Genomic DNA, 27,741 nt, shown 5'->3' with positions numbered 1-27,741 from the left:
TGAGTGGGGGCCACTTTAGCAAAAAACCTTCAGTGTAAGAGCCACATCAAGTACTATATTAACACATTGCTTAGTACTCCTTAATGATGTAATATTACAGAGCCACTCATATAACTAAAACAGTCTACTTGTACAATAAAATGATACTCCTTTTATAAAATAATAACCAGGAAAATATATGGAATTCAAAAGGCACCTATGCAAGTAAACTTTTTAAGAGCAGAATAGTGCAAAACTTACTTGAAAAACTGGATGAGCGAAAGTGTGCCTGTTCCTCCTTGACTTTGTTCATGCAGTATTTGTAATCTGTCATCGCAATCCTAGTAAGGCAGTCCAAATGTCTGTTGGTCAATTTGTTCCTCTGTTTTCTTTTCAGCCCTCTGGCTGGGGGTGAGAGCTCGAGGGTGGAGCTGGGGATGAGGGGTTCACGGTGCAGGAGGGGGCTCAGGGTTGGGGCAGAGGGTTGGGATGCGGGGGTGAGGGCTGCAGGGTTGGGCCAGGGATGAGGGGTTTAGGATGCAGGAGGGGGCCCAGGACTGGGGCAGAGGGTTGGGATGTGGAGTAGGGGTGAGGGCTCTGGCTGGGGGTGCAGGCTCTGGGGTGGGGCCAGGGATGAGGATTTTGGGGTGCAGGCAGGCTGCTCCAGGGCTGGGGCCAGAGGACTCCCCCCAGCCCTCTCCCTACCGGTAGCTGCTGTGTGGTTATTTATAGCCTGCTGTGCAGCCACGCAGCTTAGAGGGAACTTAGCGAGCCACACTTAGGGTCGATGAGAACTACCACTGGCTCACAGGCCTTGAATGAAGAACACTACCTTATAGTGGTAGACTCAAGATGCTCAATCTATTAATTTACCAACTTTTGGTTAAGGGGAGGTTAAGGGATGACTTGATTACAGTCTATAAGGTGCCTGCCTGGGGAGCAAATATTTGATAATGGGCTCTTCAGTCTAGTAGAGAAAGGTGTAACATGATCCAATGGCTAGAAGTTGAAGCTGGACAAATTCAGACTGGAAATGAGGTGTACATTTTTTATGTTGAGGGTAATTAATCATTGGAACAGTTAATCAAGGGTCATGATTAATTCTCCATCACTGGCAATTTTTAAATCAAGATTGGATCTTGGTTTCTTTTTCTTTTCTTTTAAAAAAAAAATGCTCTAGTTCAAAAAGAATTATTCTGGGAAAATTCCATGGCCTGTATTATGCAGGAGGTCAGAGTAAATGATCACAGTGGTCCCTTTTGGCCTTGGAATCTATGTATCTGTGACTTGTAAGGCCCAGTTCATTTTAAGCAGAAATTCAAAGAGTAGAATTGAGCTCTCAACTTGTTACTGCAACCAGGCTTTGTCTCTCAATAGCATTTACCCTGCAGCGTTACTTTTTTTGTTTGGGAGAAAAAAACACATTTTAAATTTTATAAAAGAACAATAGAGAAAATTAAAAGCTTGACATGAAGAGTCAGCACTTCTGAAATTTGGGCCAAGTAGTATCAGAAAAAGTGGGCTAAGAATACTTGGGCTGAACAATAAGCATCGCTACAGGTGTATTAATTTTTTTAATTATATGAACTCTTGAATTTCACATCCTGTTGACCAGAATTGATATTACGTATAATTAGTGACTTAGTCTTACTATTTACATCACTAGAACTTAAAATAACAGCTTTTCATAGCTTTTTTTAATCATTGTTTGAACTAGATTAAAACTACAGAGATTAAATCTTATTTTCAAAGTAATTTCAGAAGTCATAGGTACAGATTTATCTGTACTGTACATTTGCTCTATATCTGTTGCCCACCTTACAATAATACCTTAGACTAATATAACATCTTCATTAGGGACTTTCCTGTGACGGTGCTCAGCACTTTGAAAATCCAGCAGGCTTCAAGGGGAGGGGAGTGTACTGAGTACCTCAGAGGGTTTAGTCTTTGTTCAATTAGATTAGAAAATCAGCATAACTTTTTTTTTTTTTTTAAAGCAAGAATAACACATCACAAAATGTATTTGGTTCTTTTGCAAAGCATTTTGTCTAGTTATAATATTTTGTAGTATATGTTGTTAAAGTAGTGGAAGGTATAATAGAGCTCTCATTGCAGCTCTCTGCTACTAAATCTTTACAGTAAAGTAGGAAGAGACTGTGTGTGATATTGATGAAGTGTTGGTAAGTGAGGTTCTGTTGTATACTTGACAAGCTGTTAGGTTGCATTATTTTATATTTTAACAAAATATCAAATATTTACCTACTATTGGGCAAATCTGTTACAACTATTTGGACCTTTATAGGAAAAGGCCTTTTTCCCAACATTCTTTTCTCTCTCTGGACATTTGAGCATCTATGTATTAGTGGATCTGAGTGCATAACCATATTCTTCATGGAGAAAAAAGTTGGTAAGATACTTGAACATTTTCCCAATCTTGCTTATCTGTTTGGTTCTACCTACCTGTTTACTCAGTTCTGTCTCTTCTTATATGTGTGTGTTTGTTTTGTCATCTTACTATTTCTAGTGTTATACATTAGAATGTGTCTTCTGTTGTCCACGTGCTTTTATCTCCTTGTTGTTAAGGAATACTCGAAAGGAGTGTAAATAAAATAACTTAAAAAATTTACAAAACCTCTTCCCCCAGCAAGAAGAATTTTTTTAAACAGCATTCTTATTTTACCTATACAATTGCAATTTTTTTGTGAGGCAGTGTTAGACTCTAGAGATTTTCTGTTTCAATGATTGACTTTGAAACTGTTTTAGTCTCAAGTTCTGATATCATTTATACTTGGTTTCCACTTTGTTATAAGAAGGGATACAGAGCAAAGCAATAGTTACAGTAGTTCAGTATTCTCTAATTCTAGAAATACACAGTTGGATTTTTTTGAAACTTTGAAGTGGGATTGGATGACTTAGAGGATTTGATTATCAAGTATAGAATATTTCTCCTCTAGGTCGCAAGTTGAATTGTGTCCAAGGTTAGGAGTGTCCAAGTCCTTTCCGTCTAATGGCTGGCTTATAAATGTGTTGGTTCTTAGATTAGTTCCTAGTGAACAGGTAGCCACTTGCTATTTTAAAAAAAAAAGTTGACTTCTGATTTTCAGAAATAGATGGACTTCAGTGCCCACTTGCACACCAAGGAAAACTTTCCACTTTGCCTCTGGTAGTGAATTTTTTAAGCCTTTCTAACATTTCTATGAACAATATGAACAAATTACCTATGTTCATTATCTAAAGGAGATTAGCCAATGAGAATCAGACACCTGCCTATGGATCTAGGAAGGGACCAATATAGGAAGACACACACATGCTGCTGGTTTTGGCCTGTGACCATCTTTAGAATAACCCTCCCCAGTGAAAGGTTTCAGTCTCTAGCCCATGTCAAAATCAGTACATTCATTAAAAGAATCAAACCATGCTATTTTTTCTCAATGCTCATGTGTAGTTACTTTTTGCACATCCACGGGAGAATAGATCCCTAACATCTTGTTTGTAAACTACTGTAAGCAAAGCTTCTTCCCCCCCCCCCCCACCCCTCCCGAGACAGTTTAAAACAGTGGTCACCAACTGGTTGGTCACGATTGACTGGTCAATCCTAGAGGATCTCCCAGTCGATCGCGATCTCCAGCAGCACAGCGGGGCTGCCGCTAAGACAGGCTCCCTGCCTGCCCCAGCCCCACATCGCTCCCAGAAGCAGCCAGTGTGGCCCCGGGGGTGGGGAGGGAAGGGTCTGCCTGCAAGCACCACCCCCGCAGTTCCTGTTGGCCAGGAATGGGTAGCTGTGGCCAATGGGTGCTGCAGGGGCGCTGCTCTCAGAGAGGGGCCATGTGCCACACACCCCACCCCCCACCCTGGGCCGAAGGAGCACGTTGGCCCCTTCCTGGAGCGGCCTGGAGCCAGGGTAGGCAGGGAGCCCATCTTAGCAGCAGCCATGCTGCGCCACCGACCGGGAGCCACCGGAGGTAAGTGCTGCCTGCCAGGAGGCTGCACCCCAGCCCCCTCCCAGAGCCAGCACCCTTCACCACCTCCTGCACCCCAACTCCCTGCCCCATACTCAGCCCAGAGCCCCCTCCCACACTCTGAGACCCTTGGCCGCAGCCCAGAGCTCGCACCCCATTTCAAGCCCCTACCCCAGCCCAGCGAAAGTGAATGAGGGTGGGGAAGAGCAAATGACCGGGGGGGGAGGGAGGCGGAGGATGGAGTGAGTGGGGAGGGGCCTCGGAGAAGGGACAGGGTAGATCCTGGGTTGCCCTTAAATTCAAAAAGTGATCTTGGGCATAAAAAGGTTGGAGATCCCTGGTTTAAAAGAAGGTTTCACTTGTTTGTAAATCATTGCATTCCAAAGATCTTTCCCTGAAGATTGCATGATAGTTGAATTGATGTGGACAGAGGTGACATGTAGTTAAGACCTACTATACTAGATGTGTATATTAATCATTTTTGAATCATACCAAGTTGCTAGGTGTGTAAAATTCTGACTGTATTGATGTACTTGAAAAATGTTTTGCAGGAGCTGTAAAATCCTGTCAGCTTAAATTTGTTTTGTTCAGAGAACAAGTGCCTGGAGCTAGTTATACAGCTTTTATAACTTCTTTCTGGGTTAGAAAAACACATTTGAATGTACTATATCCTATGTTCAAGTAGGTATGCTAAAAGAGTGCTGGTCTGATGTTGAGTCCCACAAAAGATGTAGGTTTGTCATGTGTTTTAAAGTAAAGATGCTGTACAAAGTTGCTATAGCTTAATAATTCACATTTTTGGTTGCAGCTAATTAATGGAAATACAGGCCATACTGACTATCTGACTGAAGCCCAGGAATCTCTTATTTGCTGCTGTTGCCTAAGTGAAGATCTTCAATATGCAGCATTTGGAGAGGAGAATGGAACAGTAAAGGTACTGTACCCTGATTTTTGGGCAGTATTGAGTAAATCCACTGGTTAGTGCTTCTAATGATTTTTTTACTAGCTTTCTTTAATACAAAAGTAACATTCTTGTTGAAATTCTAGAAAGAGAGAGAATAAGTAATTCAGCTATTGCTTTTTGATGACACAGTATGTTATACTCTTGAAAATTAAAAGAAATGGTGTTGTAAACCCGTTTTATGGGAAATCAACTGCTCCCTTACCCAACAATGAGTATATCAACCCAGGTTACTCCCTGCCACAAGTTAAAAACAGTGGGAATGGCTTTAGGGAAGGAAAACTGAGAGGTAATCCATGAGGAGTTTCCTCAGAATTCTGTCATCAGGGTTTTCTCCCCTTCTAACAAAAGAAGCAAGATGTTGGCTCACAGACCCCAATATCTGCATGGATCTAGGGATCTACTGGAGGGCTTATGCCTCTGTGCTGCTGAATGGTCCCCTTTAGCTGTCCTCTGCTTCCTCTCAGAGCAGCTACAGTGGGTTCCTGAATGTGGAGACCACAGTGCAGAGAGAGTACTGCTTGAAACTTAATAGAGCCTCATGTCCTGAGTTGATTCCTGATGCAACTGGAGGTACTAGGAAAAGGGAGAGAAAATATGTTCCGCTGCTGACATGCATGTTTGAAGACTAACACATTTATTATCCAGTTTATAAATATCAGCACTGTCTTGGCATTTATCCCCATACCTTTGTCCGTTCACATAAAAGGAGTAAGAAGAGTGTTAAGAGTAGCAGTGTCTTACACTTGTTGGCCGCTTGACTCATTTCACGTCTCTCAGTACAGAGACAAGTAGCTACAAATTTTGGAAAATTGCACTTTCCTGTTATCTGTTAATTGCTGAGCATAAAATAAATTTAGAGGCAAATTTGTTGTTTCAATCATGTTAACATAAAACATAGAACATGCTGATAAATTGTATAGTCAATAGTTTGACCACACTTTGGTTTGTTATGAAATATATTTAAGAGACCAAATAAACTGTGAGTTAGGTTTATTGATATAAGCCAATAATAATATAGTACTGAAAAAGGTTCTAAAAGATACATTCTCCGGGAAGCCATTTTGTGCAGCATTATTACATTCACCTTAGACAGAAGATATGCTTCCAAAGCTAAACCACCTAAAGCCATTTTTTCATATCCAACCTTTTTACAAGTACAAGGTACTGTATACATCATTTGAAACTGCATTTAATCAATTAGCTTTCTACTTCGTTTTTATGGTACTATGGTGTACCCCTCATGTCTTTGTTACGAATACATACATTCCAGGTACCAAAGGGTGTGAAGACACCTCCTAGGTCTGTACTAGGGTAGAACAATCATATGTCTTATCCTTTTCCTTTGGGACATTTCAGTATTGGTCTGCAAGAGTAACTTTCTTCCTGTTGCTGTGGTAAAGCACTCATCTGTCCTGGTCTTGACAGCTTCCCTGTTTGCTTAAGCCAAAACTTACTTCAGTGAATGCAAGGCGTTATGGAATACTTAGCTTAAGTGAGCAGGGTTATATAAAAAGCATAGGCCAATTAAGGCTATATAACTGCTATTATATTCATTTATGTGCTTAATACGTACTGATATCTGTATGATGCGAATAATACATATTGGTAATGTGATGCACATATGCTATCGCAGAATATATTGGTCAACAAATACAAGTACATATCAGACTTCACACACAGGTTGGTACGTACATGTCTGATACCCTGTCAGGGTTCCCTCCTCACTCTGAACTCTAGGATACGGATGTGGGGACCCGCATGAAAGACCCCCTAAGCTTATTTCTACCAGCTTAGGTTAAACACGTCCCAGGCTCAAATTCTCCCTTGTACATTGGGTTTAAGTAACACTGCCACCACCAAGTGATTTAACAAAGAACCAGGGAAAAGGACCACTTGGAGTTCCTCTTCCCCCAGCAATCCGCCCAAGCCCTTACACCCCCTTTCCTGAGGAGGCTTGAGAATAATATCCTAACCAATTGGTTACAGAATTATCAAAGACCCAGACCCCTGGGTCTTGGAACAATGGAATAATCTGTCAGGTTCTTAAAAGAAGTATTTTATTTAAAGAAAGAAAGAAAGAAAAAGGTAAAAATCATCTCTGTAAAATCAGGATGGAAAATACTTTACAGGGTATTCAGATTCAAAACACAGAGGATTCCCCTCTGGGCAAAACCTTAAAGTTACAGAAAACCGGAATAAACCTTCTTCTTAGAACAGGGAAAATTCACAAGAAAAACAAAAGAGAAACAAATCCGCCTTGCCTGGCTTACCTACCCTGGTTGCAATATTGGAGACTTGAATTGGGATGGGTTAGAGAAGATGGATTTCTGTCTGACCCTTCTCAGTCTCAAGAGAGAACCCCCACACAAAACAGAGCACAAACAAAACCTTCCCCCCTCCCAAGATTTGAAAGTATCTTCTTTCCTCATTGGTCCTGTTGGTCAGGTGCCAACCAGGCTATTTGAGCTTCTTAACCCCTTACAGATAAGGAGGAATTCTACACTACCCTTAACTGTATGTTTTATGACCTACCCAAAGGAAATTGAAGGACTTCTAGCCAATTTTTAACAAAGTAGATTATCTGCTCACTTTTTCCAAGGGTCAGGCTAACATATGGATTTTTTTCTCACTGACTGGTTTGGATCTGAATCCTCACTTTTGTGTAGTACTGTATAGTATTCCATTATTTTTACTTCAGATGTTTTGCTTACATGTCTTTCTCTGTTTATTGTATATATGACTGTATTTTAATTCTTCATAAATGATCTTTCTGATTTTCATTATAAAGGTTTTGAAATTGTCAAATAGGAGAGTTTTCAAATCCAGGACTGGACATGAGAAATCTGTACAACATTGCCAGTTTACATCTGATGGACAGACCCTTATTTCAAGCTCTGATGATTCAACTATACAGGTGTGGAAAATGTTTTAAACTTACATTGGAGCATTCAAAGCTACTAAAGAAAAAGTAGGTTTACACTACAGATAGTGCAGACTCAATAAACTCCATGCATTTTCTATATTGACCATTAAAACAACAAGGAGTCCAGTGGCACCTTAAAGACTAACAGATTTATTTGAGCATAAGCTTTCGTGGGTAAAAACCCCACTTCTTCAGATGCATGGAGTGAAAATTACAGATGCAGACATAAATATACTGACACATGAAGAGAAGGGAGTTACCTCACTAATGTTATATATGCCATCACGTGCCAGCAATGCCCCTCTGCCGTGTACATTGGCCAAACCGGACAGTCCCTACGTAAAAGAATAAATGGACACAAATCGGACATCAGGAATAGTATCCTACAAAAGCCAATAGGAGAATACTTCAGTCTTCCTGGACATTGTATAACAGATTTGAAAGTAGCTATACTTGAACAAGAAAACTTCAGAAACAGACTTCAAAGAGAAACAGCAGAACTAAAATTCATTTGCAAAGTTAACACCATTAATTTGGGCTTGAATAGGGACTGGGAGTGGCTGGCTCATTACAAAAGCAGCTTTGCTCTCCTGGAATTGACGCCTCCTCATCTATTATTGGGAGTGGACTACATCTGCCTTGATTGAATTGGCCCTGTCATCACTGGTTCTCCACTTATGAGGTAACTCCCTTCTCTAAATGTGTCAGTATATTTATGTCTGCATCTGTAATTTTCACTCCATGCATCTGAAGAAGTGGGGTTTTTACCCACAAAAGCTTATGCTCAAATAAATCTGTCAGTCTTTAAGGTGCCATCGGACTCCTTGTTGTTTTTGCGGATACAGACTAACACGGCTACCCCCTGATATATTGACCATTGTTAGTCTCGTGGTCCATTTGGTTGGAGGGCCATCACAATTGAGCAATGTGGACTGACAAGGAAATGTCTGTTAGCTAGGTCAGTCCTCTTGTTTACCTCTCCTAATCCCACCATTGAAACTTGCTGGCTGTCTTTCTAATGGCATCATTCACAACTTCTCTACATTCACAAGTTCTCTACACTTGTGTTCCTAGAACCACAGATACAACATAATTTGTCTGATTTCTGGATTAGGGACTAACCAAGTTCAATAGCTCTGATGGTTTATAATTTGAAGTTACAAAATCGGAAGTACTTATTTTGTTACAAATAAATCTCCACTGACATTCAGAATTGGGTCTTAGATATCAATGGATATGCAGAGAGTAAAGAATTTTCAGACTTAGTGCAGAACTGGTAGGTGTGTCATTTTTAAAAAATTGTAGAGAATGGGGGCAGCAAATTGCTTCTTTTAAGTAATTAATTGTGCAGGCTTATCTTGTTGGACAGAAACAAAATGAACCAAGTCAGAAAAAGGAGCACTTCCTTGATGGCCTACAAAGGACCAAATGTTTAGTAAAATCTAAAGTAGTGTGGTGACCATTGTGTGTGTTAGAACTTTTCTATTTTGTGTTCACATAATGATGAATTACACCCTTTTGGTAAAATTTAAGTGAAATTTAGGTCATAGTTGCAAAGAAATATGGATTCTCAAAATAGACAGTTCAACCATTTAGTAATTTTGGGACCTGATCCAAAGTACATTGAAGTCAATTAAAAGACTCACTGACTTCTGTGAGCTTTGGATCAGGCCCTCGATTGTGCCTTTATGGTAGCTAACTTAAAAATGTGGAGATGCACACTTGCACATGGGAGGCTAGGATTGAGATTGAAGTCTGATTCTTTTTCTTTTCTTTTTTTGTATTTTTCTTTTTTGCACCCATCTGGAGGTAAGAATTACTGAGTAAAGGAAAATGTTATTAATTCCTTTATTTACCTTGTCTGACAAGTTGTTTTTTGTTCTAGGATTCCCTCTAGTGGCTAATTTAGCACTTAAATTTTCTGGATTTTTCAACCACATACTTTTCTTGGCTATTGGATAAACTTTTTTCTTTGGCGCAGAAGGCTATAGGTGTAAAATCAATAAAAAAAAAATCTTGAGCTGTTTAATAATTTCTGTAGATAAAGTGACATCCTTTGACTGTTTAATGCACAGTTGCTGAAATTAAAAAGAAAAAACTATACAAACTTTTAAAACAAAAAGTGACATTTGATTAAAAATGTATTTTAACTGTATAATAAATCTGAGTAAAATTGTTTTACTGTAAAATAAATCTGAGTTAAAGTGTGAAAAATTGTTATTGATTGAAATAATCAAGGTTTTTAGGCCCCAAATTTGAGTTTGCAGGGGAAGTTTTCAAACTCACTAATGGTAGCTAGTTATTGAAAGTCACATTATACAAATTTTATTGGGGAGGCTTTCCCTTTTCAGACTTTTCTCAAGAGTTACTTCATTCACATGAATTTTTACCAGCTGGCCATTATAATACGCTTTTGTGACTGGCTCACATTAGTGCTTACCCAAGGTGAGTTGCAACAAGGCCAGGTATCTTCAATAGTTTACTTGGAGTGGAAGACAATGGATATTTTCTGCTGAAAAAAACAAGTTAATCGTTGTTAAATTTATATTTGCAATGTGGAGGATAACCCATTGTTTTAAAAGCTTACAAATTCTATGTTTATAAGCAGGTGTGGAATTGGCAGTCAGAAGAATATATATTTTTAAAAGGTCACGAGGAAGCAGTGAAGAATTTTAGGCTTTTGGAAAATTCAAGACTTCTTTCCTGGTCATTTGATGGAACAGTTAAGGTAAATATAAAATTTCTTTGTATTGACAAATTACAGAAGGTGCATTGTGTTTTTAATTGGTAGCAAAAAACTATAAAATTGTATATTTAATTTTCAAAGAATGAAACTTAGGCCCGGTCTATGCCAAGGTTTTTATCTAGAAGTGGAAACTATGTGAGCTCACGAAAGCTTATGCTCAAATATATTTGTTAGTCTCTAAGGTGCCACAAGTACTCCTTTTCTTTTTGCGAATATAGACTAACATGGCTGCTACTCTGAAATATGTGATATAGCGGCACGCACCTGTGCAAGCCCCTTTTGTAGATGTGGTGCATCAGTATAAAGTGTGATTTATTTTTTTTCTTTCCCACCAGAGTAGCTATACTGGATGCTAAAAATCCCAATGTAAACAAGGATTAAAAGTAGGCACAACTGCTATATTTAGGAAATGCAGAGGTTTTAGAGTCAGTCCAGTAGGAAAATATGGCAATAAAAAAAACTTAACTGAATATTTTGATTATAGATTGCTTTCTCTGCTGTTGGTTAATTCTGCATTACATTACATTATGTAATTTAGTACTAAAAGTATAAACTGCAACATTTTTAAAAGCTCAAATTTACATTTTCATTGTATTTCTAATTATTCACCTTATTACTCCTTATTACACCCTTCCTGTTTTGCATATCTGTAAAGAGCCACAAACCTTTATTATATTTGGATGTTCTTGATGTATTTAATCCAGTGTGTGTTGTTGTATTAGAACTGTTTTATAGATACTGAATTGATGAAAAACTGCAAAAGTAGTCTGTACATTTTAAATTTTAATAATGTTTTATAGGTGTGGAATATTTGTACTGGAAAAATAGAAGATGATTTTGTTTGCCATAAAGATGCTGTTCTTTCTTGTGCTATTTCACCTGATGCCACCAAGTTTTCATCTACCTCTGCTGACAAAACTGCCAAGGTTAGTAAACGTAATGTTGACAAATCTGCACAATGAGGTAAGTATATCCTGGAATTTGTGCTTAAGACCAACTTCATTAGGTAAACTAACAGCCGCTCCAAATACCTCTAAGCATTTCAAAATATCATATTCTGTATATGGGTCATGTGACCATCTGTTCGTTTGTATGCTTGCTTGCGAGGTTATAGTGTGATCTGTTTTGCGGTCTGTGTGCTGAGTCAAGTGTCCGGCTAGGCTAGGCTAGGCTAGGCTGAGTTTACTAATGAGTCTGCTGTCGTTTGATTTCCCTAACCCCGTAAAGTGCCTTGACAAGGGGACAGATCTAACTCAGGGAAAATATATTCTTCTTTGAGTGCTTGCTCATGTCGATTATATTCTAGGTTTGAGCATGCCCACATGCACAGTTGTAGGAGACTTTTGCCTTAGCGGTATCCGTAAGACGGGCTGTGGCACCCTCTTGAGTGCCATGCTCATGCACTGGTATATCAGGCGCCACCAGTCCTACGCCCTCTCGGTTCCTTCTTACCGCCTGTGGTGGTTGGTTGGAGCGTCTCTTTCCCTTTCTTCACAAGTGGTCAAAGGTTTTTTCCCCTACTCCTTGAACCTTGGGTTCCAGCTGTAAATAGTTTGTTTATAGTAGATTAGTTAGAAAGTAGCTGTTAAGTACTATAGTTAGTCAATAGCCGGTCTCTGGGTTTTAAGCCCTGCTCTGACTACAACAGGCCTATTTCTGTTAGTGACCCGCATGGTAGCTGTTTGAAGTGCCTGGGGGAATCCCAAATTAAAGAGAAGTAAGAACTTTCTGTAAGAACTTTGTCCCGGGACACAGAAAGAACGCGACATTCGCTTAAGGGCCCTCCTCATGGAGACGGCTCTTTGCCCAGCCTCAGAGCCGGCCTGGCCAGACGCAACTCCCAGCACTTTGGCCTTTTTGCGTAGCGCACCCCTGGCAGTGGGCTCTTCCCGGTACTGATCCCCTTCGCCGCTGCCCAAGAAGAAGACTTAGAAGAGGGACCCAGCAACGAGCAAGTTGGAGCATTGGGCAAAGGACCCTGCTTGGGCCGCCTGCCCACACCGAGGCTGCAAGGGGGCACACCCCCAAGGGGACCTACTACCCCCCTAAGGGATCTGCCACCAACTCCGGGGAGCGGTAGAGGACCCAGTCAATGGCGCAGTCAATGCCTTCTCAACTCCCAGTGCCCAGAGAGCAACGGACTCTCCCGCACCAAGTGCAGCGATGGACCCGGTGAAGGCTCCCTATAAAGGGTAAGCCAGCTGTGAAGGCCTCCCAGAAGGCGAGTGAGTGTCATCGGTCTCTGGAGCCAAGGCAGAGCCCTTTGTCGCTGCGTCCTTGGTGTCCATGTCAGCCCAGTTCACTGATTTGCTGCTACCGGTCACCAGCACCACGCTCTCAGTCTCTACCTTGGCACCAGGCTTCACCCAAAGGCACGTGCCAGTTGCCTTACAGTCAGCACCGCTCATCTTCGTGCTGACCGTCACCATCCCCGACACGTTGGGGATGCTCCCCCTACTCCCAGCACTGATCTGACCATTCAAGGCACTGGTCACCCACGGTGATGGTTAGCTGACAGACTCGGATGTTGATGGCCCCACCCTGGTCACCAGAGAAGGATTTCTCCGGCACAGGCAGGGAGTTCAGCCCCTCACTGAGACAGCACCATCACGACTAGGTTCCAGAGGGTGCATCCAACACAGCAGTGCCGACCTGGGAGCAGGGCCAGTGGCCAGTGCAATGGCCTTACTGGAATGCCTGGGGAATGCCGATGCCCCTGTCTTACCAGTCCTTGGTCGCCGCGTCAGACAAACCCCAATCGACACTGGCAGCACGAGGCTTGGTGCAGAAAGCACCAGCGGCCAGTGTGGTGGAGGAACAGGTGCCCACCCCGAGACCCCCTGCCCCTGTGGGGGATGATGACCCGGACCCTCCCCCAGTGGTTCAGTCGTCGTCCTCCTCTCCAAACGAGACGGTGGCAGGGCCCTCCCATACTAGCCCACTAGACAACTTCAGGGAGCACCAAGCCCTGCTCCCACGGGTGGCTACCAATTTAGGCCTCAAGGTGGAGCAATCGGACACATTCAGTGTGCTCTCCACATCCATCCCCACACGTGTTGCACTCCCAGTGCGCGAAGGGGTCCTGAACCAGTAGCGTAGCCGGGGGGGAGTGGCCACTCCCCCTCTGAGCACAAGTGGTGCCTTTTTAATTTATAGGTGCCTTTTTTTAATTTTTACTCACCTGGTGACGCTCCGGGTCTTCAGTGGCACAGGCCTTCATGCGCTCCAGCTCAGCGGGGGCCTTCACTCGCTCCGGGTCCTCAGCGGCGGCATTTCGACAGCTGGGGCCTTCAGTGCCGCCAAGGACCCGGAGCGCCGCCTGGTGAGTACAAGCGGGTGGCACCTTTTTTATGTCCGCTGCCCCTGTTCGCTCCACCTAGCTACGCCACTGTCCTGAACATTGCCAAAGCCCTCTGGCAAACCCCGTCCTCCATCCTGCCCATTTTCAAGAGGGCCGAGAAGAAGTATTTTGTCCCCGCCAACGGGTTTGAATGCTTCTATACCCACCCACCCACCCCCAGTGTCATTGGTTGTGTTAGCGGCCAACTAAAAGGACAAGCAGGGGCCTGCCAGTTCCACCCCCAAGAATAATGAGGCCAAGAGACCGGACCTTTTTGGAAGAAAAATTTATTCCATGGCCAGTCTCCAGTTCCGGGTCACGAACCACCAGGCTCTTTTAGGGCATTATCATTTCAACCAGTGGAACTCCCTCCACAAGTTTAAGGACTCCATGCCCAAGGAAATGGCCCAAGAGTTCGGGGCTCTTGTGGAGGAAGGAACCACAGAGGCTCAGTGCTCCATCCAGATGGCCTGGGATGCGTCCTATTTAGTGACCAGGGTGGTCGCCTTGGTGGTGGTCATTCCTGACAGCTTGTGGCTTCAGACCTCCGGCCTGTCCCAGGAGATCATAGAATCATAGAATATCAGGGTTGGAAGGGACCCCAGAAGGTCATCTAGTCCAACCCCCTGCTCGAAGCAGGACCAATTCCCAGTTAAATCATCCCAGCCAGGGCTTTGTCAAGCCTGACCTTAAAAACCTCTAAGGAAGGAGATTCTACCACCTCCCGAGGTAACGCATTCCAGTGTTTCACCACCCTCTTAGTGAAAAAGTTTTTCCTAATATCCAATCTAAACCTCCCCCATTGCAACTTGAGACCATTACTCCTCGTTCTGTCATCTGCTACCATTGAGAACAGTCTAGAGCCATCCTCTTTGGAACCCCCTTTCAGGTAGTTGAAAGCAGCTATCAAATCCCCCCTCATTCTTCTCTTCCGCAGACTAAACAATCCCAGCTCCCTCAGCCTCTCTTCATAAGTCATGTGCTCTAGACCCCTAATCATTTTTGTTGCCCTTCGCTGGACTCTCTCCAATTTATCCACATCCTTCTTGTAGTGTGGGGCCCAAAACTGGACACAGTACTCCAGATGAGGCCTCACCAGTGTCGAATAGAGGGGAACGATCACATCCCTCGATCTGCTCGCTATGCCCCTACTTATACATCCCAAAATGCCATTGGCCTTCTTGGCAACAAGGGCACACTGTTGACTCATATCCAGTTTCTCATCCACTGTCACCCCTAGGTCCTTTTCCGCAGAACTGCTGCCTAGCCATTCGGTCCCTAGTCTGTAGCGGTGCATTGGATTCTTCCATCCTAAGTGCAGGACCCTGCACTTATCCTTATCCTTATTGAACCTCATCAGATTTCTTTTGGCCCAATCCTCCAATTTGTCTAGGTCCTTCTGTATCCTATCCCTCCCCTCCAGCGTATCTACCACTCCTCCCAGTTTAGTATCATCTGCAAATTTGCTGAGAGTGCAATCCACACCATCCTCCAGATCATTTATGAAGATATTGAACAAAACCGGCCCCAGGACCGACCCCTGGGGCACTCCACTTGACACCGGCTGCCAACTAGACATGGAGCCATTGATCACTACCCGTTGAGCCCGACAATCTAGCCAGCTTTCTACCCACCTTATAGTGCATTCATCTAGCCCATACTTCCTTAACTTGCTGACAAGAATACTGTGGGAGACCGTGTCAAAAGCTTTTCTAAAGTCAAGAAACAATACATCCACTGCTTTCCCTTCATCCACAGAACCAGTAATCTCATCATAAAAGGCGATTAGATTAGTCAGGCATGACCTTCCCTTGGTGAATCCATGCTGACTGTTCCTGATCACTTTCCTCTCATGTAAGTGCTTCAGGATTGATTCTTTGAGGACCTGCTCCATGATTTTTCCAGGGACTGAGGTGAGGCTGACCGGCCTGTAGTTCCCAGGATCCTCCTTCTTCCCTTTTTTAAAGATTGGCACTACATTAGCCTTTTTCCAGTCATCCGGGACTTCCCCCGTTCGCCACGAGTTTTCAAAGATAATGGCCAAGGGCTCTGCAATCACAGCCGCCAATTCCTTTAGCACTCTCGGATGTAACTCGTCCGGCCCCATGGACTTGTGCACGTCCAGCTTTTCTAAATAGTCCCTAACCACCTCTATCTCCACAGAGGGCTGGCCATCTTTTCCCCATTCTGTGATGCCCAGCGCAGCAGTCTGGGAGCTGACCTTGTTAGTGAAAACAGAGGCAAAAAAAGCATTGAGTACATTAGCTTTTTCCACATCCTCTGTCACTAGGTTGCCTCCCTCATTCAGTAAGGGGCCCACACTTTCCTTGGCTTTCTTCTTGTTGCCAACATACCTGAAGAAACCCTTCTTGTTACTCTTGACATCTCTTGCTAGCTGCAGCTCCAGGTGCGATTTGGCCCTCCTGATATCTTTCCTACATGCCCGAGCAATATTTTTATACTCTTCCCTGGTCATATGTCCAACCTTCCACTTCTTGTAAGCTTCTTTTTTATGTTTAAGATCCGCTAGGATTTCACCATTAAGCCAAGCTGGTCGCTTGCCATGTTTACTATTCTTTCGACTCATCGGGATGGTTTGTCCCTGTAACCTCAACAGGGATTCCTTGAAATACAGCCAGCTCTCTTGGACTCCCTTCCCCTTCATGTTAGTCCCCCAGGGGATCCTGGACATCTGTTCCCTGAGGGAGTCGAAGTCTGCTTTCCTGAAGTCCAGGGTCCGTATCCTGCTGCTTACCTTTCTTCCCTGCGTCAGGATCCTGAACTCAACCAACTCATGGTCACTGCCTCCCAGATTCCCATCCACTTTTGCAGTCCTCCATACAAGATCTTCCGTTAGATGGAGTCAAGATGTTCTCCGATCAGACAGACGCGAGGCTGCACAGTCTGAAGGACACTTGGGCCACCCTCCGCTCCCTGGAGATGCATATGCTTCAGTTTGCCATTCCAACCACCCCCACCGCCAAGGCCTTGGCAGTCTCGGCTGGGCTCTATGAGGAGAAGGGACAGTGAGTTCAGTTGCCGCTGCCCTTCCTCCTCCTGCTCACCTGTACAACCTGGCTGGGTGAAACATGATGGGGGCCAGAAGCAGGTATTCTGAGGGTGTGCTCGAGAGCGACACCCCAGTCACCTCCCTGGATCTACCCCATCTTTTCCTCAGCCATCTCCATCCCTATACTCCATGGTTAACTACTGAGGATCAGGAATGTTTGGCCCGAGTTCAGTAGGTCCTACTAGGGAGTAGAAAGCTCTCCACTAGAGCGACCTACCTGACCACCTGGAAACGATTCACGTGCTGGGCCTTGGCCCAAGACGTTAGGCCTAAGCAGGCCTCGCTGCAGCTGATGCTAGACTACCTTATGCATCTCAAGCTCCAAGGTTTGTCCCTTTCATCAGTTAAGGTCCACTTGGCCGCTATATCAGCCTTTCACCCTCTGTCCCAGGGCAGATCGGTCTTGGCTCATGGGCATGATGGTCCAGTTCTTAAAAGGTTCTGGAGTGGCTCCACTCTTGAGACCGGGACCCAGTCCCTCTGTGGGACTTGAATCTGGTGCTTGCACGGCTCGTGAAAGCTCCCTTTGAGCCCTTGGCATCCTGTTCCCTTCTTCTGCTCTCCTGGAAGGTGTCATTCCTGATGGCGATAACTTCTGCCTGAAGGGTCTCCATGATTAGGGCGCCTACATCGGGGCTGCCCTGTACGGTGTTCTTCAAGGACACAGTCTAGTTGCAGCCGCATCCGGCTTTCCTGCCCAAGATGGTTTCGCAATTTCACATAAGCCAGGACATATTCTTGCCTGCCTTCTGCCCAAAGTCTCGTAAGTCTGAGGAGGAATGTAAGTTGCCCTCCCTGGATGTCAGGAGAGCGCTAGCCTTCTACATTGAGAGGACCAAGCCATTACGCAAGTCAATGCAGTTGTTCATTGCGGTGGCAAGTAGGATGAAAGGTCGTCCAATGTCCACCCAGAGAATTTCTTCTTAGGTCACAGCCTCCGATTTTGCTACTATCAGGCAAAGGTGCTTCCACTGGCGATCGTAACCGCCCACTCAACCAGAGTACAAGCCTAGTTGGCAGCCTTCCTGGCCCATGTGCGAATCTCTGTTATCTGCAGAATCGCCACCTGGTTGTCTGTACATACATTCACATCTCACTTTGCACTTACCCAGCAAGCCCGAGACAATGCTGGCTTCGGTAGATGGGTATTACAAGCCTGTGAACACTGAGCCCACCTCCAGGGATACTGCTTGTGAGTCATCGAGAATGGAATCGACATGAGCAAGAACTCAAAGAAGAAAAAACGGTTACCTATCTTTCGTGACTGTTGTTCTTAGAGATGTGTTGCTCATGTCCATTCCATTACCCGCCCTTCCACCCCTCCGTCAGAGTTGCCCGCAAGAAGGAACTGAGAGGGGCGTAGGGCCGGCGGCGCCTGATATACTGACGCATAAGCGTGGCACTCAAGGTGGCGTCACAGCCAGCCCTACGGATACCGCTAAGGCAAAAGTCTCCACAGCTGTGCACATGGGCGCGGCATACATCTAGAATGGAATGGACATGAGTAACACATCTTGAAGAACAGTTACAAAAGGTATGTAACGATTTTATCCCAACTTTATGTATGAAATGATGGGGTCTAAATTAGCTCAAGAAAGAGATCTTGGAGTCATTGTGGATAGTTCTCTGAAAACATCTGTTCAATGTGCAGTGGCAGTTAGGAAGCTAACAGAACCATTAGGAAAGGAATAGATTAAAAAAAGAAAATATCATAATGCACTATATAAATCTGTGTATGCCCACACTTTGAATACTGCGTGCAGTTCAAGTCACCCCATCTTAGAATTGGAAAAAGTGCTGAGAAGGGCAACAAAAATGATTAAGGGTATGGAACATCTTCAGTCTGAGAAGTGATTAAATAGACTGGGACTGTTCATCTTAGAAAAGAGACAACTAATGGGAAATTATGGTAGAGGTCTATAAAAAAACATGGATGGTAAGAGAGATTGAATAGGGAAGTGTCATTTACCCCTTCACATAACACAAGAAATAGGGGTCATATGATGAAATTAACAGGCAGCAGGTTTAAAACAAGCAGAAGGAAGGACTACTTAACATAACATACAGTCAATCTGTGGAACTTGTTGCCATGGTATGTTGTGAAGACCAAAAGTATAACTGCCTTAAAAAAGAATTAGATACGTTCATGGCAGCTAGGTCCATCAATGGCAATTAGCCAAGATGGTCAGGGATGCAACCCCATGCTCTGTGTCCCCCTAAATTTCTGACTGCCAGGAGCTAGGAGTAGACGATGGGATGAGTCACTTGAAATAACCCTGCAGCATCTGGCACTGACCTCTGTCAGAGACAGGATACTGAGTTAGATGGACCATTGGTCTGACCCAGTATGGCCATTCTTATGTTTTTACTTTCTAAAGCTTTAGCGACCTCCCAGAATTTATCTTGGAGACGACTACACACACTCTTAAGGAGAACTGTTGGCTTTAGCTCTCATAAGGTACACAGTCTATGCCCAGTATTTTGCATAGTTATGTGTATTGCTTTAGGTTTTTTGAATTAAAGCATTAAGCAACTAACTACAAATAATTTTACAAGACAAGATTTTTAAAAATAGCTAAGTATTTAGGTATCTCTCACATTTTCAAAAGTACTGAGCACCCAGCAACACTCATTGACATCAAATCAGGTATGTTCCTAAAAATGGATTTGTGAATCTCAATTTAGGCTTCTGTTTTTGAAAATTGTTGGCCTACTTTGTATTTTACCCCTTGTATGTCGAAGTGTTAACTAGCAGTCAGATCCTTATTGTCTGCAAGTCTGCTTTTAGACATTAAAATTTATTTTGTGCAGTACTTGTAATTCAAATATTTTTTTAAAAAAATTGTATTTCATCAGAATATGCAGTTCCTTCAAAATCAAAACACTTTGTGAAATCAAGTCTGTTTTACTCCAATTTTGTTTTGGAAGAAAACCCGAAAAACAAATTCCAACATGTCAGAATGTTTTGACTTTTCATTTTTAAATGACTTTTTGTTTAGAATTTTTTAAAATTGTGTATAATATATTTTTATATTGTCTAAACTAAATGTTCTTAATGATTCAAAATCATTACTTTTCAGAATTTTCCTTCCAGAGAGTGTCAAAATTTTCCGGTTTTATTCCTGTTCAGAAAAAAGCTACATTCAAAAATTTCTAAATATTTTGAGAAATGGAACTTATTTTTAAGAATTATTTTACAAATAAATAGATCATTTAAGGTTCCCTTCAAGTTTCAAAGAAAATGTATAGACATTTTTATTAAAAGACCACCTCCTTTGAGATTACTTCTCGTCAGCCCCTTGAGTGGGCTGCTTAATAAATGTTTCATTGTATTACACTCCAGAGCGTGCTTCCTAGCTTGATAAAATTCTTATAAAAATATCTTTGTATTGATTCATGAAGTTCCTTTTCCTTAATAACTTCATGAACTTTCTGTCTAACAGGTTAGGAGCTTAAAATGTGTAATAATAAAAAAAATTGTGCACGCTTTTTCAAATAATACCTAACAAATAAATGCCTCTCAGATTTAATTAATCTGGGATTTATGTACTTTGAGTATTTTAATCCCTGTGTTAACACATGTGTTTCTGATTGGAGTGGACAGATAAAATTGTGTAAATTTTCCATGAAGTACCACTTATCTTTACTTTTTTTTCTTTAACATTTCATTTTTAGATATGGAGCTTTGAAAGTTCATCTGTTCTTCATGAGCTTAATGGTCACACAGGCTGCGTGCGGTGCTGCACTTTCTCCTTCGATGATAAATTCTTGGCCACCGGAGATGACAATGGAGAAATAAGGGTACATTTGGAGACATTTTAGTAATACGTTGAGTCAAAACAACTCTAGGGGTGCTTAGCCCAGTGTACTTGCCAGATATGAATTTGGGTAACTATATTTTGCCTATCTAATTGCCCTATGCCATTTAGGGAACGTTGCAGGTCAGGAATAAATAATGGATCCTTTGCTGTCAAGGTGGCAGCATTTTTTTTGTAGTGGGTGCACAACTGAGCTGAAGGTCATCTAGAAACTATAGGCTATTGAGTTGCTTTAGAAAAATATCTACAAGGTTAGACTGAATAGAGGGTCAAGACTACAAAAATACAAGAAAAGAACATTCAGAATAGATGTGCATGTGTACCTCTGGATTTGATCACCTGTTTTTGCATTCTTTTTTTTTTTATCATGGATGTTCCTTGTGTGGTGGGACTCTGGATTGTCCATTTTGAGAACTCATGGTTTACAAATATACTTATGGATTGATAGGAAAGGATTCCCTTTTTAGGGATTCCTTGTGAGTATTTTGTTTTAAGATTGTTTTGCACAAAAAAAGAAGAAAATGTAATGTAAGGTGGCTTTATGCCCATTCCTCGCTCCCTGGAAGCAGAAAATATATTTGTCATGTTGACTTTTTGTTTTTTTTATGGTGGTGTAGTGATGATGGTTATGGTGCTCTATAGATGGCTGGCATTCTTTACTAATTAGTCTCCCACGAGTCAGGGAATTAAACCCTCTATATACCATAAAGGTGTAAGATAAGAGGAGTTATCTGAATTGCCCTCTCACTTTGCAACCAAATATAATGTTTGAAGTAAAGGTTGTATTTCTCTAGGGAGGGAAAAAGAGGGAAAAAATGAATCCTGTCATCCTTGCAGCAATATTCCTTTTTATTTAATGCCATTAATAGATTGTATATATTATTAATTATGTCTCTCTTAGATTTGGGATGTCTCAAGAGGTGAATTACTTCACCTCTGCTCCCCTGTTACTGTAGATGAAGGAGAATCAACACATGGTGGCTGGGTAACAGACCTCTGTTTTTCTCCTGAGAGTAATATGCTTGTGTCATGTGGAGGATATCTTAAGGTAAGCCCCTCAAAATACTATTTTAATTTAAAGTACAGGATTGGAAGGTGACACCCTTGGTGTCCTGGTCATATTTGCTATTTTAGTTTTAAAAACTGTGTCCCTCCCACAACCCCCGTTTCTGATCACTTACAACTTTCTCAAATTTCTTTTGGGGTGACATTTTTTCATGCTTGGTTTCTGTTCAAAGGTTTTTTTGTTGTTTTTAAAAAAAAAAAAAAAAAGAGTAAAATCATTTGTGTCTTCTGAGTTATTTGAACATAGATTGGTGGGAAGCTTTCCTATATATCTTAAATGTTGAACCAGTTATGATCTATAAACCACTGTATTTGCAATGCCAGAGAAAATAGAATTGAATACTCAATTATGATGATCAATGGATTCATGAGCATTTCTAAATCTCTCTGATTTTGTATCTAGCATGGTAAAACAGATGTCTTGGTAACAGAACTATTTAATAGGCTAATCAATAGAGTTTGTTTTTTCTTAGAAGAAGAAAATAAAAATAACCCAAGAAGAAGTGACAAATCTTAAATTACCAGAACTATGATTAAGAGTAGAAACTGATGTTAGCAAAATACCCCTGCTAACAAATGTTCTTATATTAAGGCCATTGTAATTGCTGAACACCCTCAGATCTCCTCAGTCTTGAGTGTTCAGTGCCTCCAAAACGTAAACTTCAGAAAGAGTTGTGTGATCTGCACCTTGCAGGAGTGGACCCTTATTTTGTAAGATTTGAACATCAAATACTGGGTTGTTTACTTTTTCTTCATAAATACATAAGCGTTGGTGATGGTATGTGATCCTGGTCTCTAACTAGATCTCCTACAGGCTATAATAATAATGTGGCGCTGTACTTTGAAAGACATACTGTAAAAATCCTCTGAAAGGATGGAAGTTAAAACAGGAAATTGAAATTTGTCATTGGAGAAGAAACTTCTAATGGCTACATTTGTTTAATCCATTAGAGATTTACAGTAACTATTATGGTTAGATTCATTGAGCCGTATCCTATTACCTATTATTTTTTACACACAACTTCCAAAGACTTCAGTATGAGTTCCATATGTGGAAAATGATGGGATATCATAGAACCATAGAAAAGTAGGGCTAGAAGGGACCTTGAGAAGTCAAGTCCAGCCCCCTGCGCTGTGGCAGGGCCAAGTGAACCTAAATCATTCCTGACGGATGTTTTGTCCAGCTTGTTTTTAGAAGCTTCCAATGATGGGGACTCCATGACCTCCCTTGGAAGCCTACTCCAGAGTTTAAGTACCCTTATAGTTAGAAAGTTTTTCCTAATATCTAATCTAAAATCTACCTTGCTGCAGATTAAACCTATTACTACTTTGTCCTGCCTTCAGTGGACATGGAGAACAGCTGATCACCATCCTCTTTATAACAGCCCTTAATATATTGGAAGGCTGTTATCAGGTCCCCCCTCAGTCGTCTTTTCTCAAGACTAAACATGCCCGGTTTATTTTAACCTTTCCTCATAGGTCAGTTTTTCTAGACCTTTTACCATTTTTGTGGCGGACAAATTGGAAAGAGTGTAGAAGAGAGTATCTTTCCTAAATTGTGGTGCCCAGAATTGAACCCAGTACTCTAGCTGGGGCCTCACCAGTGTCGAGTAGAGCTGGACAGTTACCTCCTGTGTTTTACATACAACATTCCAGTTAATACACCCCAGAATCATATTTTTGCAGCTGCATCATTGATGACTCAGATTCAATTTGTGGTCCCCAATAACCTCCCAGATCCTTTTCAGCAATACTACCACCTAGACAATTATTCCCCATTTTGTAGTTGTGCATTTGATTGTTCCTTCCTAAGTGAAGTACATCGCACTTGTCTTTATTGAATTTTATCTTGTTGAATTCAGGCCAATTCTCCAATTTGTGGAGGTCATTTTGAACTTTAAACCTGTCCTCCAAAGTGCTTGCAACTCCTTCCAGCTTGATATCATCTGAAAATTTTATAAGTGTGCTCTCCTGCTCCATTATCCAAGTCATTAATGAAAATTATGTTGGGCCTTTTGTCTTTGCTAAGAATTCCAGAATCAGCTACATATTAGGGTTGGCAGCAGATGTTGGAGGGCAAGGGCAGGGGAGGGAGTTGAAAACATTATTTTAAAGTAGTATTGAAACAGAACTGCTCCCTAGGAATTGCCATGTTGGGCCAGACCCTTGATCCATGTAATCCAGTGTTCTGTCTCTGACATTGGCTAATGCAAGAAACTTGTTTGTGAATAATTATGGAGTAAACTTCCCATGGGAAAGTTCTTCTTGATTCCTAGTATTTAGTAGTTAATTTATGCCCTGGAAAGCTTGAATTTATATACTTAACAAATTTTCTATCTGGATAATGATCTCATTATCTTTTTAAATGTTTAATCCTTTTGTGACTCCAACTAAGCTCTTGCCTTAATGGTATCTTTTCACAGTAATTATGTTGTATAAAAATATATCTCTTCAGTTTTGAATGTTATTTTTCAGTTTCATTTGCTCCTATACTAAGAGAGGGGTAACAGGGGTATCTGACTTAATCATCTTTCTTCCATGTATTATTTTATATATGCCTTTATCATGAGTCTCCTCTAAATTAAACAGCCACAATCTCTTCAGTATCTTCTCATCTGAACATCTTTCAGGCGTCTAACAATTTTTGTCCCTCTGAACCCCTTGTTTTATTTAAGATTGTTGACTCTTTCCTCATATGCAGAATGAAGGAAGAAAACTTAACAGGCAACTAGGCCCACCATGCTAAACCTATTTTTATAACCTCTTATATTCTAATTCTGTTCCTACTAATTTAAAATGTTTCTCTTTTTATAGTGGTGGAATGTAACTACTGGAGAATCCTTACAAACATTCTACACAAATGGAACAAACCTCAAGTCAATATATGTGTCCCCTAATTTCAAAGTATATGTGACCATTGATAACCTCGGTATTCTTTATGTGCTACAGATGCTGGAATAAATCCATTGAGCATGGTGGATGTTAAAACTCATGCAACTGATACAGAGTTTTGAGTTGGAAACAAAATTCCACTAATCTAGTTGACATTCATTAAACTATGAAGTGTTTTTCAGTATTGCATTCATTAAATGTTTGTATGTATAATATTTATGTAAATTTTTGCAAATGAGCATGCATTTAATCTTGTTTTTGATCAGTGTTGTTGTTGTTAATGGTTTGTCCTTAAATTTTGATCTGCATACTAAGTATGCACCTTATTACACTGTTGGTAAAATTATATTAAGTTTTATTGAGATAGGGTGAGATAATTGTTAACAGCAGAAGACATAATAGGAGTATGATACATGGAAATCATAGTTTGTAGAAGACTGATGGCAAATGTTTTCAGGTCATGAATGTGACTGTAAAATACCAAAAATTATGATCTTTTACTATGCATGTGTGACATTGTTTTAATGAATACAGAATGGAAAGAATTAATAACTTTGTTAGAATTTCATTTTTCAGTACAAACTTGGTACTCTTTGAGGAATATACAAATATTTTAGAGAAGAATCAAGTAGCTCTCCCACTGGTACCGCAGCACTGTTTTATACTACTGTATTGAACCATCTTGCTTTCCAGACTTGTGGAGATGAGATGCATTATAGAAGGGTAGTAAGTTTGGCTTAAAATGGGAGAAGATAATTGCTGCAGCTCTTTTTAGGCACACACTCAAAGGGCGTTGGTAATTGCATTGGTGGAGATTGCATATTTGTTTTCTAGTTGGAGGAAAGATACGATAGCCAGCTAAACTGAGAATGGAACTGGGTCAAAAGGCTTTTGTTCAAAAATACTGGTGTCTATGGTATGGCTAAAAATATAGAAATTTTCCTTTTGTTTAACTTTAGCTTTCACTCCAGTTTGTGTCATGAAGATGATGATGTGCAATCCTGGTCAGCTTTGTTTACAGGGGATCCTCTGCAGAGGAATCTTTTTTTCCCCCCCAAAGTATGTGATTTTTTTTAACATATTTTTTGATCCAGTAAAAGGTATAACGTGTCTGATATTCTACACTAGCTGCCTTTTTTTCTTAACTTAGATTTTGTGACTATTTCATTAAATAACAAACTATTTCTAATCAAACTTAAAGTAAGCCTTGTTCTAGCTGGTTGATTCTGACTGTTAGTTAACTTACTCAGGCGGTAATAACTGTGATTTCCTTACCTTGCAATTAATAGCAAAACCCTTTTTAACGTCAGTATTTGGATGTTTAACATGATAAAGTGACTTATCAATTCTCAATTTCAATAATTGTTCATCTTGTATTTCAGAATAAATTTTAAAATATCAGTGTTTTTTCTATGACAACCAAACTTTTTCATTTCTTCATCTATAATCTTCTGCAATTAGACTGTATTAAAGCAATATTGAATACGGGTAATGTAATGAAGTTATACAGTCAGATGTAAAAAAATGTAATTAAAAATAAATGTAAGAGAAGAGTGTGTGTGGTTTTTTTGGATATTGAATATGTATATGTAAAGCATTAAAAAAAAAAAACCAGGCTGCTTCAGCCTAATTAGTGACTAAATCTTGGAGCTCTTCAGTTCATACTTCATGGGAGCAGGGGGTTCAAGGATGGAAAAAAATGCAAAGTTTGCTGAAATTCTTTTTCTTTTTCACGAGCAACATGCACGAGAGAAGCAGGGTCAGGGGACAAATCTCTCCATGTGTGTTACCAATCTAAATTCACAAAATATAATGAAATTTCAAACTGCATAAGATAATGCTTTGCGAGGTAAGTAATAAAGTCAGCATTAAATAACAAAGACTGAAGGAATATAAAAAGGTAAGAGGTGGGATTCTGGCCTCCTGTATGCCCTGCACCCATGCTGCAGCAAGTGGGAGCTGGAGCACTGAACACCAAAGGCGATTCTGGGCTGCTCCAGGCTACAGAGCAGCCAGCCCATAGACGGCGGCTAATAAATTACAGCGGCCCCTTGCAGCTCTAATTTACACTTGGGATCATACTAGCAGCCCAGAATCCCAAGCGTGCAAATGTGCCTTTAATCCACCTTCACCTTCCATGCTGTTCCTCATAAAGGCATAACACAAAAAGTCATCCAGCATTTCAAATGTATTTGAAAGCAACCAGCTAATTAGGTAATGAGCTACAGGAAGGATGTGTCAATGAGCTACAACAGACAGGCACTCACATTAAAAGCAGTGAGATTATGGGTTGGGAGGACAGGAAAAAGCCTGGTGCTATATTAGTGGAGAAAGTGAGGAACAAAGTATAGCTAAACAAAGTCAGTGAGAGATGGGAGTGAATCCCTGGAGGATTTTAATTTTAAACTGGGTCCTAAAATGACTAGGGAGCCAGTGTAGGCATTTGAGGGAGGAGATGATGTGGATACACTGTTTTGTGCATGAAGGCAAGGCTGTAGCATTCTGCACATGTTGCAACCTGGACAGCTAAGTCTTGGAAAAGTATGTGCAAGAAGTTGTAAGGCAAGAATAGGAGGTGATATGATTGAGGTTATCTGTAGAGGTGGAGTCAAAGCAGTAGGTCATATGGGCAAACGTAAGGCGGTGTAGGAATTAAGGGATATATGTCTTTTGTAGTTAAAGATCTATAGCAGTTGTGAGAACGCCTTAAAGAAAAAAATGTCACCGGCAAGATAAGCTGTAAAAATGCTGAGTTCAAAATGTAACTGATAAAAGAAGCCTTGAATTGTCCAAACTGGTTCTAACAGACAGTTTTGCAATGTGTTAAACTTTTATTGACCCCTAACATACCACTGCTATATTGAGGAAACAAGCCCAGTCATATTCTTGTCTGTTCCTGGCCTAACAAAGAGAGTCCAATCCCAAATTGGCCAAAACTGTTTTTTAGCAGAAATCAGCAATTGGCAGTGGCATTGCTGTTCCTTG

General features: G+C 41.3%; 1 protein-coding gene across 1 annotated transcript in view; it reads left to right on the top strand.

Annotated features, from left to right (window-relative positions):
* APAF1 (apoptotic peptidase activating factor 1) overlaps positions 1 to 26,297 on the top strand; it is a 93,286-nt gene extending 66,989 nt beyond the window's left edge. The window contains exons 22-28 of the mRNA XM_074941845.1: positions 4,747 to 4,872; positions 7,691 to 7,816; positions 10,434 to 10,553; positions 11,372 to 11,497; positions 20,657 to 20,782; positions 21,701 to 21,847; positions 24,679 to 26,297. Coding sequence (XP_074797946.1) covers positions 4,747 to 4,872; positions 7,691 to 7,816; positions 10,434 to 10,553; positions 11,372 to 11,497; positions 20,657 to 20,782; positions 21,701 to 21,847; positions 24,679 to 24,825 — 918 coding nt within the window. The 3' untranslated portion in view covers positions 24,826 to 26,297. The remainder of the gene's footprint in view (positions 1 to 4,746; positions 4,873 to 7,690; positions 7,817 to 10,433; positions 10,554 to 11,371; positions 11,498 to 20,656; positions 20,783 to 21,700; positions 21,848 to 24,678) is intronic.
* The last annotated feature ends 1,444 nt before the right edge of the window (positions 26,298 to 27,741 follow it).

The sequence above is a fragment of the Natator depressus genome, chromosome 1 (assembly GCF_965152275.1).
Source record: "Natator depressus isolate rNatDep1 chromosome 1, rNatDep2.hap1, whole genome shotgun sequence".
NCBI lineage: Eukaryota > Metazoa > Chordata > Testudines > Cheloniidae > Natator > Natator depressus.
The sequence above is the reverse complement of the archived record's forward strand: the minus strand, read 5'-3'. Positions and strand labels throughout refer to the sequence as shown.